We start from the raw sequence: 15,025 nt of genomic DNA, 5'->3' as shown, positions 1-15,025 counted from the left end.
AAACTATGCTTAGGATATTATCCAGTGAATGTGTTCCCCTCTAAAATTGTGATTGCACCAGTTAATCCAACATTATGTCATATGCTATAATTCTGTATTCTTGAAATATTTACTTTTATGAAAAAAAAAATTATACGTTAATATATCGAATGATACTTTGATAAATTTTTAGACACTAATTTTAAAATACACATTGAGCATCATTATACGCGCAATACGAGTGTAGTAACTAGTTAATACATACGATCAAATTTTTGGAGTAAAACTGCCATGGACTTGGATTCACATTGTAAGGTTGACCGGGTTAGATATACACAATTTACGTAATGAAGGTTCACAATTAACATATTGTAAATTGTGAACATTTAATGTAAAATTATGAAAATCCCGTAAATTGTGTATTTTTGAACACATATCCCCCGAGCGATGTGAGTCATTAAAAATTTAAAATTGGGGAAGTTATATCGCGGACCGCGATGCACGGTCAAAACGGCGCCGTTAGTTTTAACAGAGTGTGCATTTTTTTGTATGTTAATTACCAACTGACACTACAGTATATCTAAACCGACACTGTCTCACGTATTATTTTTATATTATCAAATGAAACTGCAGTTATATCAAAATGATATTGTAGTTGTGGTGAAATGAAACTGCAGTGTATATAAAATGAAACTGAATAACATTTCACATATTTGAGTGTATATTGCAATATAAAGTTGTAATTATATCAAAATGATCATGCAGTTGTGTTTTAATAAAACTATAGTGTATATAAAATAAAATTAAATACCATTTTCACATATTTGAGTCTATAAATATGAATGAAATTGTAGTTATATCAAAATGAAATTGTAATTTTATTTTATATACTGTAATTTTGTTGAACCGAAACTGCAGTGTATACAAAATGAAACTGAATAACAGAGTTATTTTTTATGAAAGGGTGCAAAATGACGAAAATAGATACCGTTTCTTTTCATTAAACAAAATAACGTCGTTTTGATGCGCGGTGCACGATATAATTTGCCTTAAAATTGCGATGGAAACTTCTTAATCGCCCAAGAGGCCCAAAAGTATTTTTGGGGCTTAGATGCCCTAGTATTTCAGCCCATAATTCCCACCCAAAACCCTAGCACTTGCATATAAAAATCGCATTACACTTTCTATCTCACTAGTTTCAGAAGAGAGAGAAAGCATCAACAATGTCGAAGCGAGGTAAGCTGTAGTCCGATATATTTCAACTTTTTTTTTTTTGTTAAATGTAAATATGCTTTATCTGTAATTTAGGACGCGGAGGTTCCGCGGGGAACAAATTCCGCATGTCGCTGGGTCTGCCGGTGGCTGCGACGGTGAACTGCGCCGACAACACCGGTGCTAAGAATCTCTACATTATATCGGTGAAGGGAATCAAGGGTAGACTCAACAGGTTGCCCTCTGCTTGCGTCGGGGACATGGTGATGGCCACCGTGAAGAAGGGTAAGCCCGATCTCAGGAAGAAGGTCATGCCGGCCGTGATCGTCCGTCAGCGCAAGCCTTGGCGCCGAAAGGACGGTGTTTTCATGTATTTTGAAGGTATTCTTCATCATCTATTACTGTCTTTGAGCTGCACATATACTGTACTTTTATGTGTTTTGGTGCTTGCTTTCAATTTGTTCATGCCGTGACTTAATTTTTCTGCATTTGATTATGATCTATATAAGTGAAATTGATGTTTTGAACACCATGATCCATGATATTGGGCTCTGATCATAGTGCTTTTTCTTGCAGACAATGCTGGGGTGATTGTGAATCCCAAAGGAGAAATGAAAGGTAAAACTTTGTTTCAAATGTTCATTGATTGCATCTTATTAGTAACTATAATCTTGTCAAATGTTCATTGGTTGTATCTTATAAGTAACTATAATATTGTCAAATGTGCATTGGTTGTATCTTACAAGTAACTATAATCTTGTCAAATGTTCATTGATTGTATCTTATAAGTGACTACAATAATTTCAAATGCAAATTTACTGTATCTTATAAGTAACTATAATCTAAACCTGGTGTAATCAGTCAAAGTATAAAGTAAAAAGATGGTCTTCTTTGGCCATTTTCATTCTCATCAATAATAATGGGCATTTGGTTATGGGTTTAATGGGTCATAATTGAAATGAAATTCATTGTTGGTGATTGATAAGAATTTTGTAGACCCTGGGAATAGGAATCAAATTCCCAAGCACTAGTGCACCACACTTTGTCATTCTTGGATGTTCTCCGGTTGGGGGTTTTAAGGGTCATAATTGAAATGAAATTCATTGTTTGTAATTGGTAAGAACTTTTTGTAGACCCTGAGAATAGGAATTAAATCCTCAAGCATCCCACTTTTTTATTCTTGTCTGTTTTCCAGTGAGGGGCTTTTAGGGTCATAATTGAAATGAAATTCATTGTTTATTGGTAAGAAATTTTTATTGACACTGGGAATAAGAATCAAATCCTCAAAGTACCCCACTTTTTTTGTTCCTGATTCTCTCACTTTCATACCATTTAGTAAAACCTAATCAAAGTGCTAAGCATTTGGTTTTTTCATGCCTGCTAAGATAATTATTACTCAGTTTCAGCCAATTTTAGTTTTTGTTCTAATCTTTTGTTCACTGTTTTTTGCTTGCAGGGTCTGCAATTACTGGGCCTATTGGCAAGGAGTGTGCAGATCTTTGGCCTAGGATTGCCAGTGCTGCCAATGCTATTGTTTAGTGATAATGTGATATGACGGATATTATGTATTAGTTGGATTTTTGTTTTGGTTGGTTTTTTGAGTTTTTGACATTGAGTTCTTGGCCATAAGCATTTTGTATCACTGAGAATTTGAGTTATATTAATGACAGTTATTTTTATACTTTTTTTGTTCATACCAAGAATCTATTTATTGGTGAATACAGATTAGTTTCTTAAAATGCACTTGAAAATCTGAAGTATTACTTCATTTGATTGATTCTAGCAGTTGATCTGGATGCAGTGATTGTCGATTTATTATTGCGGTTTTATACTTGTTAAATATCATAAAGGGAATTTTATTAAGACTCGATTGGATTGATGTGTATACTAGTGTAGTATGTCATAAAAAAAGGAAAATTAATGTGTTGTGTTGGTCTAATTTTTTTTGGATAGCGAGAAAAACTTGCCTACCTAAATATGTCATGTTTTAAAACTTGTTCATTGCATTACAAATTATATAACGTATACTGATATACGAATAATTTTGTTGGACACAATGACTAATCCGATTTAAGGCACACAATAACTAATCCGATTTAAAATTGCTCTATACCTAAAGTTAAAAAAATGAGTCCCTAGTATCACAATTATAAATAAATATATCATTATACAAGAAACTAATAAGTTTATTTATTTTTTATTTGTTGACATTAAATTCTAAAAATTTAAAAGAGTTTAGTCATGAATAAATGGGTCAGCTCCTTGAGGGAAGGTCATATTAATGGTAAAATATTTGACTCTTTGAAAAAAAAAAAGAGTCAATAGTACTCTTTTAAAAAAATATATAAAACAAATACTACATTATAATCTAAAAACATAATAAGTCTCAATCAAAGTTATACCTCTTATTTATGTCCATGTTTTTAATGCTAAACATTTTGTACATTGTGCTTTTAAAATTGTACTATACAATTTTTTGGACAAAAATACCCTTACCCCGTTATAACTTCTGTTATCTTTTCAATTACTTTTACCATGCACATACATCTACCATATCTTTTCTTATATTCTTTAATTATAACAATATTTGTAAAACATTATATATTCATTATATATTAGATTAATATAATAAATAAATTTTATTTCACTTAGATTTAATTAGTAAAGTTTAGCTATTTTTAAAAATATAAATATTGAACATATGTTTTTGCGCATCGCGCATAGAAAAGACTAGTAGAGTTAATAATAGTAAAAAAATAAATAATGGGAGAAGAAGAAAAATTAATAATGGGCCAATAGAATTTCAAAAAAAGAAACAAGAGGGGATTAAGAAAAATAAAAATAAAAAATAACAAAAGGGGAAAATTGTAAAAATAGGCCCGCTTATGACTGGCGGGAAAAGTGTAAACTCGGCGGCATCCCACCTTTCGATTCTCTTCTTTCCCATTCGCTGTTTTCTTCATCTCGATGACTGAAAGTCTGAAAGTTCTTTGTTTGAATTATTAATCCGAAAATGGCAGGTTGGAATTATCCGGAAATATCCCTAGAAGATTTGCTGAAAGCAATAAAAGGGTTCATAGATATGTTGATTCTAGCTTCTGGGTATCAATCATCTGGTCGTCTTGCCCGCTGGGATTCGGGTAATATCAAGAGAGCTCTTCAGTGGGCTCTGTTTCTCGAGGATGTGGGTACCTTGATTTTTTTCTTTTCTAATAATTTCTATGTGAACTTTTAATATCATTATTATTGTGTAAAATGATTGATTATTACTCTGATACAAGCCTACAAGAGTATTGTTTATGCCTTTGGACTTTGAAGTTTCTTTTTATAGAGAGAGCAGTTGAAAGTTTGCAGCTTTAGTCATAGGATGCTGGATTTCGTTGTGATTTTCCTTATAAAAGCTTAGTGTGTTTCAGTTCTGCAGCTGAGCATTTATGTATGTAAAAATTCTTGCACTTATGACTTCTTAGGTGATTGGTAGCTTGAACAGTCAAGATGAGTACAGAGATTCTCTGGAGGAGCTTGATGTAGCTTTATGTGAGATGATTTCTATGCCATATTTCCCCAAGGTTATGAGCTTAATTGTTAAGTCCTTTTTAGTTTCTGAATCTGTCCTTAATTCTTACCCACAAAAGTTGAAATTCCCTCGCCCCCAGGGCCCTCATACTCCGGCCCATTAGGTGAGAAGACTAGTGTCTTGTACTCACACAGAGCCCCACCATATTGGGTGTAACTCCTAGTCTCCTACACTGCGATTGCTAGGGCTCAATCATGTGTCCTTATCCACAATCTACCACCCAGGAACCAATTGTGCCGCCCATGCGAGCATTTGTTCTTAATTCTATCCCTTGTAACAACTTCCATTATTAAATATTTTCTACTTTTCTGAGACATTTTATAAAAAAATTGTTGACAGGGTTTAGAACATCTATCATCTAAGACTCTTAGCAATGCGAGAAATTTAATGTTAGAACATCTGACTCATACCTTACCACTGAGGGATTTGCATCTAAGAGCTCTAGTGACAGCGACCGTTGAGATGGATTTTCACATGCTTCCAAATGCAGATAGTGATTGCCTTGACAAACATTTTGAAGAATTGATGCATAGTGAATCAAAGAAACCTGCTTTCAATGTGAGCAGACATTTAATGGAAGACTCAGTAAACACATCTATGATGACTTCTCCTAGTAGAAAAGCTAATGATGCTGCCTGCAGCTTTTCTGCCATCACTGCACGAGAACTTGGAAGGAGACATGTGGCAGTGTCATCACTATCTGCAGCAGAGACGTGCTTGGAGATGTTGTCTCGCAGTGAATACCATTTGAATGTAAGTGAGCGTGGCAAGAGCTTGCATGATGGTGTGGCTCACACAGGAGCTTTAACGTAAGTGATATTTTCATATGAATGTTACCCCACATCTCTGTAAATAGGAAGGTTACCATTGTATTGTATATTCATTTAGTTTACAAAAAGAAAAAGAAAGGAAAAACAAGAGGAACCCCTTTATCTTTTTCTGACGAGAAAACTAGAAATAATCTGCACATATCCTGCATTATGACATAATTGGAGTGGAAAGATCTTTATGTTGAGGTGTGTGGTCGAATTACTGAAGTTTGACAGCTGGTTAGAGGTTCAACTTCAGTAAAGAAAACTGCCTGTGTTGATAAACCAGTTTGCTATTTAATTCTCTTATTTATTTGTGTCCACCCCCACCTTCTCTTCCTTGGGGCCTTTCTGGTCTGACATAAAATTGTTTTCAAGGTCTGATGAAGTGCCGATCGATCCTTTTACCTGGAATCTTTTGAAATCAAGAAACCTCTCTTATCTGCTTGACAAGAGAACTATTAGACTGGTATCAGGCGCCAATCTTATTCTTTCAGCTCCCGAGGACCAATGGGTTCGAGTGTTTGGACGGCTAAATATTTCAACTGAAGCTGAACATAATTTATGTGAAACAGTGGTAAGCCTTTCAGGCTTTTGTAATTCTTATGTTGGTTTTGGAAAAGTTCAACTGTGTGCAAGGTTCTCATATGTCTTAGGCCAGTTAAAAAAATCATATATGTGCAAAACCTTTAACCCTTTAATAATTGGTATGAAGTTACTAATACTATTATGCAATTTTCTAGTAGGAATTTAATGTATGTATAGGTTTTTTTTTTTTTTTAATTTTTTTTTTTAATTTTTTTTTTTTTTATATATATATATATATTTCTTAAGCTGTACTCAATTTTCAATAGGAGCTTTTGTTACTGGGATGTGTTGCAAGCAAATGGAAAAATTTGATTGAACATTTAATGTCGAGTTCATACAAACCTGTTACTATATCAAAACTATGCCAAGAGGTGCTCAACATAGTGGTTGGAGGTTGTAAAAACCTTTGTTGCAAAGCTAATATGACGAGTTCAAAGGTACTCTTCTTGTACTCTATATGATTCGTAGCAACTGTATATATTAATCTTTTTCTTAATACCAAGTCTGGCATATCTAGACTGCAATTTTATTAGCTACATGGGCATTTTAATTGTTGGATGACATTTCATATGTATGAAATCTTGAATATTCTCGGGAGCTTTGTATTGCAATTATCTTCGTTGGAGCAATACTGCTATGACTTTTATTTTCTTTCCTCTCTTATGTTAAACTAGGATAGAAGTGTTGTAAGGTTTCTGGAAGGCTTGCTAAGCAGTCGGCTATACACGTTGTGGAAACTGTCACCTATCCTAGCAGCATTTGCAATTCCTTCCCGGTACACTTGTAAACATTTTTATTTTTTTTAAAGCTATTAAAAAACGCGTGAGACTGTGAGAGTTTACTCTTTTATGATGAACTTTTACTTTCCAATGTGTTACTGGCATCCACTAAACAACTTTTGGTGCACTGACAATGCAGGTCACCGTTGTTTAGATCATATTTAAGGGAGCTGGAGAGTCAATTGAGAGGAGACACATCATTGACAAGGTTTTTTACATTTATATTTCTTCGTCATGAGACTTTATGCTTTTTTCACTCGATGGTTGCTGTTCTTACTGCATTCATTTGTTTGTAGCTCTTGTGGTTGCGCCAAGGATGGAAAGGAGCATAGAGAATGTTAGTTTTCTCCTCTCTCTTTCTCTCTTCTATATATATATATATATATATATATATATATATATAGTGCACTTCTCAATAAGAGTTGTGTTTTTCCAGGCGACCTAGTTGACAGACTCTGGTGCCTCTATATATACCATATTCACAGTTCCGCTTAATGCCCGGTTGTTCTACTTCTCCCCAATTTCTCAGCTCCAGAGCCATTGGTAAGTGTATTTATCACTTCTTAATAGACACAACCGTTTTTTTAAATTTTTTTTTTTTTGTTTTGTTTTTTGTTTTCAATGTTTTCATTCATATTGACAGTGCTATCAGATGTTATGCCACTTCTTTTTTAGGACAGCTTTTGTTCTGATGGGGTCTGATTATATATCAAATAAGAAATAGTCTTTATTCTTGGACCATTAGTTATCTTAAAATTTGCTTCTATTTGGTTGTTCAGCTCATTCTTCACATCAAAGATTGGATTTTTCCACTTGTTTTTGCACTCCATGTGCTGAGGTTGTTTCTCGTTCTTATCATACTCTATTCTTATTCGATTAACAAACGCATAGGGAAAACCAAACAGCTTAAGAATCACAAAAGTGAAAAAGAATCAAGGGAAAAGCACCGAAAGTTGCACAGAACCTTGGTATGCTTTGAATCAGTATAACTTGTTAGGATGAAGCTTTTTCTGCAATTAGGAGTGTAATGGCGTATGATAAAAAAAGCTCGGTTCAACAGTTTTCGTCTAAAAGCATGACATCTGTGAAGCACTAAGGATTGCATAATACTGACATCAATATGTATCTGTACTTTCTGGTTTCTGCCTATTCGTCATTTTAAAGAATGAATCATAAAAAAGGAAAAAAATTATATAAAGCATGTTATTGCTGTCTAGGCACATATATGAGGTGAAATATCTGGTTATGATTGTTCCCAAAAGGTTGAATCCCTAACCCCAAGGGCCCCCCACACCCCGGCCTGACAGAGCATCTGGGAGGATGTAAATCATGGTAACTCAGTTGAACACAGAGGCTAGACCTTTGCTTACTGAAATATCTGATTATGATGGGAATGTGGTCCTCTATTAGTAGTGGTTGGGACTTGGGGACCATGAGAGCCTACCAGAAAGGAATTAAAGTTGAGTTGACTAGTCCACAGTGATCACAGCTAAAATTCTCCCACACCCCATGTGTGAAAATGACATCCAACATAACCTGGTGCCTAGAAATGGAATATTTGCACTTGAGCTACAACAACCATCATGGCTCATCTTATAGAAATGCATACATTTACTTCACTACTGCAGGTGGAGGTGAAGGCCCCCTCGGTGACACTAAACGCGGGATGAAAATCTTGAATGTGCTAGGCATGAAGTGGCGGGGGAGAGGCGGTGGCGCCTCTGCAGTCACCCTTCTCAGCCTGCAGAAAAGGGCGTCCCCGAGAAACTGCTGCAGAGGATGGCGTGTTGCAAGGCGTTTGGAATGGAGGTTCGGGTTGTGGTGCAGAAAGCTCAGAGAAGCTTTGGGGTGCCAAAGAAACAGTGTGCAGCAGTTCAGCTATGATCCTCAGAGCTATTCTCAAAATTTTGATGATGGGCACTTCAAGGAACATCTCTCACCTTTAGCTCCACTCTGATTTTTTTTTTTTGCCTTTTTGCTGCAATTCTTCATAAGCTGATTGGAGTGGCAGCTTAAGTTGATCCTACTTTAAGCTTTATGTATCTTCTTCATCCCATCAAGGCCTGTATAATACTTATTTGCATTTTGATTTGGATAGTGTGGTGTCACTTCATACAACATACACTTTACTTTTATGGAATAGTATTTTATTATATCCATTTTCAACTCCATTCTTTTAGAAATTTTAATGTTACTCTTATTATTATTATTGGTGACGAAGATAAACATGTAGCCATTTCTGTTAGGGTCGGCCTAGATTGATAAGGTGTTGACAAATATCGAACTCGTGACCTTTAAGTATGAGAAACTCCTTTCAGGGTACTTTTTTTATTTTACTTTTAGGTATGATAATTGCGGGCTTTAACTGTATCAGCAAATAGCAATCACCTGACATTAATATTGTCATTCAATCTACACAAAAGAAATGTACAATTGAACACAATCACTCACAACAACATAAGACTCCATTTGCATCAAGTGAAAAACACCACTTCATCATTCAATCTACACAAGTATTGATTTTTCTATAGGTATATTTGATCAAACACAATTTCTTGTTTTCTGCAAATTGTGGGTTTGTGTTTGGTCACTGCAAAATGATGTCTTTTTGTTACTCTTTACAATGATGACTCTCACAGTTACCAGTTTCTATGCTGTGCAACTTCTCAGTTCTGCAAATATGAGCCTTTCTATTTATCAATGCTGGTTAGTCTGGCTATTGTCATAGTCCCCAGTGGCTCAGGAAGGCAGGCCTGCGATTTAGCCGACAGTTCTTGAGCGACGAATCGCATGGAAGGGCGTGTCTCTGGGATGGCCCGCGTGCACGCCAACGCCAAGGTGATCACCGCCACCACTTCCTCTGCCGGGTGGGTAGTGGGGGGTGGGAGTCTCGGGTCAAGCATGTCCTTCAGAAGGGTATCCTCGGATAGTGAAGTTAGCAGGTCTCCCGGGTGCCTCCCCATCATGACTTCCAATGCCACGACCCCGAAGCTATAGACGTCACATTTCTCTGTAACGCGCATTGTGTATGCCAGCTCTGTGAAAAAAAAAATGAAGTTATTGTAAAAGCGGGGTGGAAAGTAAAAAAGTGAAGACTGATCTGATCGAGCTCGGGGGGAGTACCTGGAGCCATGTAGCCGTAGGATCCCGCAACCGTGGTCCAGTTGGATGAGTCTGAACTCAACAGTTTGGCTGTGCCAAAGTCCGAGAGCCGTGGCTCGAGTCCTGACTCGAGCAGGATGTTGTTTACCGACACATCACGGTGGACAATAGGAGGGGAGCAGTCGTGGTGGAGGTAAGAAAGTGCATGGGCTATTCCTTGCACGATTTTCACCCTCGTCCCCCATCCTAGTTCTAGTGCCACGGAATCATCATTCAGGGCTTTTGCCAGGCTTCCCTTCTCCACGTACTCGTAAACGAGGTACATCGAGTCATTCTTGGAACAGAAACCAAAGAGTTTGACGATGTTCCTGTGTCTGACCTCTGTCAGTGTTCTAATCTCGTTCTCGAAGCTGGCCCGGTTTGTCAGTGGAATCTCGTTGCTGTCTATCGTGTCGAGCTTCTTGACAGCAACGACCTGGCCTGTCGAGAGGCCCGCTTTGTACACTGTCCCGAACCCCCCTCTCCCAATGCAGAACTTCTCACTAAAGCCTTCTGTGGCTTTCACAATATCCCCAAATGTGAACTTTACTTCCCTTTCCCATATCAGGGATTCGGACGCCTCGTATTTCTTGCTGATCCTCTTCTCTTCGTCGAGTCTCTTCTTTCGCCTTCGAAGAACAAGGAATCCAGCAATCACTGCTAAAAGAATAAGGCCGAGGACTGGAATAAGGACAGCAATTAGCACTTTTCTTTTTTTGTTGCCCGAGTTTGATCTTCCCCCGGCTTGGTTACATGAGGTTAAGCCTTCTGCATTTCCACAGAGACCGGGATTCCCAACGAAGATTCCTTGGAATTTTCCCCCGGTAGGAATTGGACCGGATAACGTGTTGTAAGAGAAATCCATTGCCTGCAAACTGACCATATTAGACAAAGCTGAAGGGATTCTTCCTGAGAGGTGGTTGTGGGATAAGTTCAGATTCTCGAGTGTGATGAGTTTTCCCAAGTTCGATGGGATCGTGCCAGAAAGTGCATTATCACTAAGGTCCAACACGATACTCAATCCCGGGATGTTCCCGAGCTGAGGAGGAATAGCACCTGATAAGGTGTTGCTCCTCAGGCTCAAGCTCAGCAATTTCCCACACTTTCCAAGCTCTTCTGGAACTGTTCCATTTAGATTATTCGACGACAAATCAAGATTCTGGAGGTTAGTCAAGTCGCCAACGCTCCAAGGAATCTCACCGGTCAAATGATTCTTGCTGAGGTTGAGAGTTAGGAGCCTGGTTAGATTCCCCAGTTGTGAAGGAATCTCACCTGTCAGTTCATTTTCATCCAAAGTAAGGACATGAAGCTGAGACAGGTCCCCTAATCCAGGTGGGATGGGGCCAGAAATCTTATTCCCAGAAATTCCCAGATTTGTGAGGCTCTTGCATTGTCCCCAATCAGATGAGAGCTCACCACTGAACTGATTACCATTCAGGGACACAAAATCGAGATTCGGATGGACCCCGAAAGCCTCTGAAATCTTCCCCGAAAAGCTGTTCCCTTCAAGCCTTATTCTAGACAGGTTTAAGCAGTTCTTCAAGCAGCTCGGGACCTTCCCGGTGAAACGATTCCAATTCACAGTCAATTCCTCAAGAGCCAAGCCACTGCACAGTTCGGGTGGGAGTTCTCCAGTAAACCCGTTGTTCGAAAAGCTAACATTGGACAACTTGGGACTGTTTCTCCCAAAATCCCTCGGGACATTGCCCGTGAAGGCATTAGTGAACACTGAAAGAATCTCCAAACTACTGAGACCGGAAAGGGTGCCGGGCAGCTCCCCACTTAGCCTATTACTGCTCACATCAAGGGAAATGAGAGATGTCAGGTTCCCAATCCCGGGTGGCAGCCCCCCGGTGAGATTGTTGGCGAAAAGGCTGAGGAGAGTGAGGGCTGTGAGGCTTCCAATCGTCGGGGGGATTGGACCGGATAAATGGTTCTGTGACAGGTCTAGTTGAGCCAAACTATTCAGGTTTCCTATCTGTGGTGGAATGGTGCCTGAGAATTGATTGTTGTACAAGAACAGGATGGTAAGATTTTCGAGCAATCCAATCTCGGATGGAATGCTCCCATTCAAGGAATTGTTCTGAAGCTGCAAAGAGATTATCTTGGTCCAATTGGAGAAAAAACTAGGAGAAATGGCACCAGAAAGTAAATTATCTGATATCCCCAACTCAGACAATTCTGTCAAAAATGACAATTCTGAAGGCAATTCCCCAGACAATGAATTTCCAGCCAGAGCCAAGAAACTGAGGTTTCTGCAAAGACCAATCTCCGAAGGAATACTCGAATCCAGGCGATTCACACTAATATCCAAGAACTCAAGATCTTTAACCTGGCCTATGGAAGATGGGATTTTTCCTTGAAATGAATTGCTTATCAAGCTCAGATGTTTAAGCCTGGACAGCCTGCTGATGTTTGGTGACAATTCCCCTGAGAATTCATTGGTAGACAGATCAAGATACTCAAGCTTTCCCAAACCAGAAAACAACGGCTCCGGGATTGATCCATTCAAATGGTTTTGACCCAAATCAAGAAAAGTCAGGCTCAAACAACCTAGTATGAAACCTGGGAACCCTGACCTGAGTTCATTGAGATTAAAGCTGAGATGTTTCAGCACTGGAAAGCTCTCAACTTTAGACCAATCAGGAGCCTCCAAGTAATTTGATCCCAGGTCCAAGAACCATACTTTCTGCAGATTCCCAATCTGGAAAGGAACAGTGCCCTCAAGATTGTTGTTGTTAAGGGACAAGTACTGAAGCTCCCTCAAGTTCCCAATCTGTGGGGGAATGGTTCCATCAAACAGATTGCTGCTCAGGTCCAAGAAAACCAAGGTGGATAGATCACCAATTTTGGCAGGGATTGATCCATTGAAGTTGTTCCCACTGAGGTTGAAACCAGTGAGGCTGGGAAAAGAAGTGAAATTGAGGTGATCAAGAGTGCCTGAGAGGTCTGCATTGGGGAGGTTGATCTCAGAAACTGTTCTGCCGCCATTGCAGACAATGCCTGTCCAATTACAGAGGCTTCTTACGTTGGAAAGTGACCAGGAATTGATTGAAGAAGAAGAAGAGAGGGTTGTCTTCCATTGGAGAAGAGCTTCAGCTTCTGTTCTTGCTGATGCTGTTGTTTCCACTGCAAAGAAACATGGCAGCACAAGAAAGATAAGTGCTGCAAATCTGTTCATTCTTGGGTTTGTTTCAAGACCCAGATTACAACATGTTATGACACCAAGAAAGATGTTTTTTTTTTTTTTTTTTTTTTTTTTGTTTGATGATCAAGAGTAAAACATCATATGAAACCCAGAAAGATGAAGGGAGATATATCAAGGTACTAAAAGATAAGATAATATGGTCAGACCAGACTGAGTAATGGGAACATGGTCCATGACTTTTTTTTTTTTTGGGTTCAATTTACGATCAAAAATTGCAATCATTATTCGAGAGTTTGTATTGAGTATATACCATCTTCTAATTTTAATTAGTAAATGATCACAGAGACAATGTTACTTATAGCTGATTGACTCAAATTAAAAAGGCTAATAAACAAGTGCTGTTACAAATTATGAAATCATTGATTTTAAAACTCAAGGTAATATTGATATTGACTAGGCTATTTCAGTACCAACTTTTGCTTAACATAATAAAGGCAAGATAAGGCTTTAATTTAATACTTTCATCATGAGTTATAACCAAAATGAAGTTTGTTTAATTTGGTGGCTTCTGCACTTCTTCTGAGTTGGATATTCCCTACTTGACACTTGCACATGAATCTTTTCTTAAATAATATATATATAATCCACTCACAACCCTAATCATGCATAGGTATTAAGTGGTGTAAGTTTAATTAGACTTGTTAAGTAAAGTTTGGTCAACTTAATTATGGTTGTTTGATTTGAATCAAATCTTATGTCTATATTAATGGGATATATATAGATAATATAGCATGTATAGTTCACTATTGATAAGTTTCGAGCGAAGTGACGAGTAAAATATTTAACTTTTCCTTATTGTTTTGTTTTTATTTTTATTTTGTAGTTTCAACCTCAATTCCTTCTGTTATGAGGTTAGATATATTACTCGTGTTTACATGTTATCTAACACTTAATACATATATTATGTCATTATATATACTTCAAAAAGTTACTGAAATCAGTTTTTTCAACTTATTAGACATTTTTTTTTGTTCGGTTTACGACAAAAAATCGCAATCATTATTCGAGAGTTTGTATTGAGTAAATACCGTCTTATCATTCTAACCGGTAAAGATCACAGAGACAATATTACTTATGACTGATCGACTTAAATTAAGAAGACTAATAAATAATTACTGTTGCAAGTCGAATTTGTAATCTCGTCTTGGATTACTTTTTTACAAATTATGAAATCATGATTATTTTTTTAAAAGAAAAAACTCAAGGTAATATATTGACTAGGCTATTTCAGTACCAACTTTTGCTCAACATAATAAAGACAAGATAAGGCCTTTAATTTCATCATGAGTTGAGAACCAATTTAAGTTTGTTTGGTGGCTTCTGCACTTCTTCTGAGTTGGATATTCCCCGCTTGCCACTTGCACATGAATCTTTTAAATAATATAATCCACTATTCCACTCACAACCTTAATCATAGGTATTAAGTGGTGTAAGTCTAATTAGACTTGTTTATAAGTAAAGTTTGGTCAAACTAATAATAGTTTTTTTTTTTTTTTTTTTTTTTATTTGAATCACATGTTATGTCTATATTAATGTGATATATATAACATATATAATTCACCATTAATGGTAAGTTTTGAGTAAAGTGACAAGATAAAAATATCTAATTTTTATTTTTTTTTTATTTGTGATTTCAACCTCCTTTTACTATGAGGTTAAGTGTTTAATTACATGTTACCTAACACTTAATGCATATATTATCTCATTATACTGCTATAAAGTTGTTGGTGAA

The 15,025-nt window shown here is 37.1% G+C and overlaps 3 protein-coding genes across 4 annotated transcripts; 2 read left to right on the top strand and 1 right to left on the bottom strand.

Annotated features, from left to right (window-relative positions):
* The first annotated feature begins 1,104 nt into the window (after positions 1-1,104).
* Positions 1,105-2,883, top strand: LOC109173443 (60S ribosomal protein L23). Its single transcript, XM_019322672.1, has 4 exons — positions 1,105-1,215; positions 1,288-1,572; positions 1,768-1,809; positions 2,648-2,883. Exons 1-4 carry the CDS (start codon positions 1,203-1,205, stop codon positions 2,728-2,730), a joined length of 423 nt encoding a protein of 140 aa, XP_019178217.1. The 5' UTR covers positions 1,105-1,202; the 3' UTR covers positions 2,731-2,883.
* A 1,237-nt stretch (positions 2,884-4,120) lies between these two features.
* Positions 4,121-9,097, top strand: LOC109173736. 2 transcript variants are annotated; one of them, XM_019323029.1, is made up of 10 exons: positions 4,121-4,375; positions 4,662-4,760; positions 5,108-5,577; positions 5,956-6,154; positions 6,432-6,602; positions 6,840-6,940; positions 7,084-7,152; positions 7,241-7,281; positions 7,381-7,487; positions 8,579-9,097. In XM_019323029.1, the coding sequence occupies exons 1-9, from the start codon at positions 4,205-4,207 to the stop codon at positions 7,437-7,439; spliced, it is 1,380 nt and encodes a 459-aa protein (XP_019178574.1). In that variant the 5' UTR covers positions 4,121-4,204; the 3' UTR covers positions 7,440-7,487; positions 8,579-9,097. The 2 variants fall into 2 exon arrangements, with proteins under 2 accessions (XP_019178574.1, XP_019178573.1); XM_019323028.1 differs by having other exon boundaries at positions 8,573-9,097.
* A 531-nt stretch (positions 9,098-9,628) lies between these two features.
* On the bottom strand, positions 9,629-13,436 carry LOC109173734 (MDIS1-interacting receptor like kinase 2-like). The gene is made up of 2 exons (XM_019323025.1): positions 10,068-13,436; positions 9,629-9,981 (listed from the first exon to the last, which is right to left on the bottom strand). The coding sequence occupies exons 1-2, from the start codon at positions 13,264-13,266 to the stop codon at positions 9,635-9,637; spliced, it is 3,546 nt and encodes a 1,181-aa protein (XP_019178570.1). The 5' UTR covers positions 13,267-13,436; the 3' UTR covers positions 9,629-9,634.
* Positions 13,437-15,025: the final 1,589 nt, after the last annotated feature.

Source organism: Ipomoea nil, unplaced genomic scaffold (assembly GCF_001879475.1).
Source record: "Ipomoea nil cultivar Tokyo-kokei standard unplaced genomic scaffold, Asagao_1.1 scaffold0482, whole genome shotgun sequence".
Classification (NCBI taxonomy): domain Eukaryota; kingdom Viridiplantae; phylum Streptophyta; class Magnoliopsida; order Solanales; family Convolvulaceae; genus Ipomoea; species Ipomoea nil.
Note: the sequence above shows the minus strand (reverse complement) of the source record. Positions and strands in the feature narration are given on the sequence as shown.

Coding starts and splice junctions, on each gene's coding strand:
- LOC109173443 (XM_019322672.1), top strand. Junction 1,573..1,767: donor TGTTTTCATGTATTTTGAAG/GTATTCTTCATC, acceptor TTTTTCTTGCAG/ACAATGCTGGGGTGATTGTG. Junction 1,810..2,647: donor TCCCAAAGGAGAAATGAAAG/GTAAAACTTTGT, acceptor TTTTGCTTGCAG/GGTCTGCAATTACTGGGCCT.
- LOC109173736 (XM_019323029.1), top strand. CDS start 4,205: ATGGCAGGTTGGAATTATCCGGAAATATCCCTAGAAGATTTGCTGAAA. Junction 6,155..6,431: donor ATAATTTATGTGAAACAGTG/GTAAGCCTTTCA, acceptor AATTTTCAATAG/GAGCTTTTGTTACTGGGATG. Junction 7,153..7,240: donor GGAGACACATCATTGACAAG/GTTTTTTACATT, acceptor ATTTGTTTGTAG/CTCTTGTGGTTGCGCCAAGG.
- LOC109173734 (XM_019323025.1), bottom strand. CDS start 13,266: ATGAACAGATTTGCAGCACTTATCTTTCTTGTGCTGCCATGTTTCTTT. Junction 9,982..10,067: donor CTACGGCTACATGGCTCCAG/GTACTCCCCCCG, acceptor TTTTTTTCACAG/AGCTGGCATACACAATGCGC.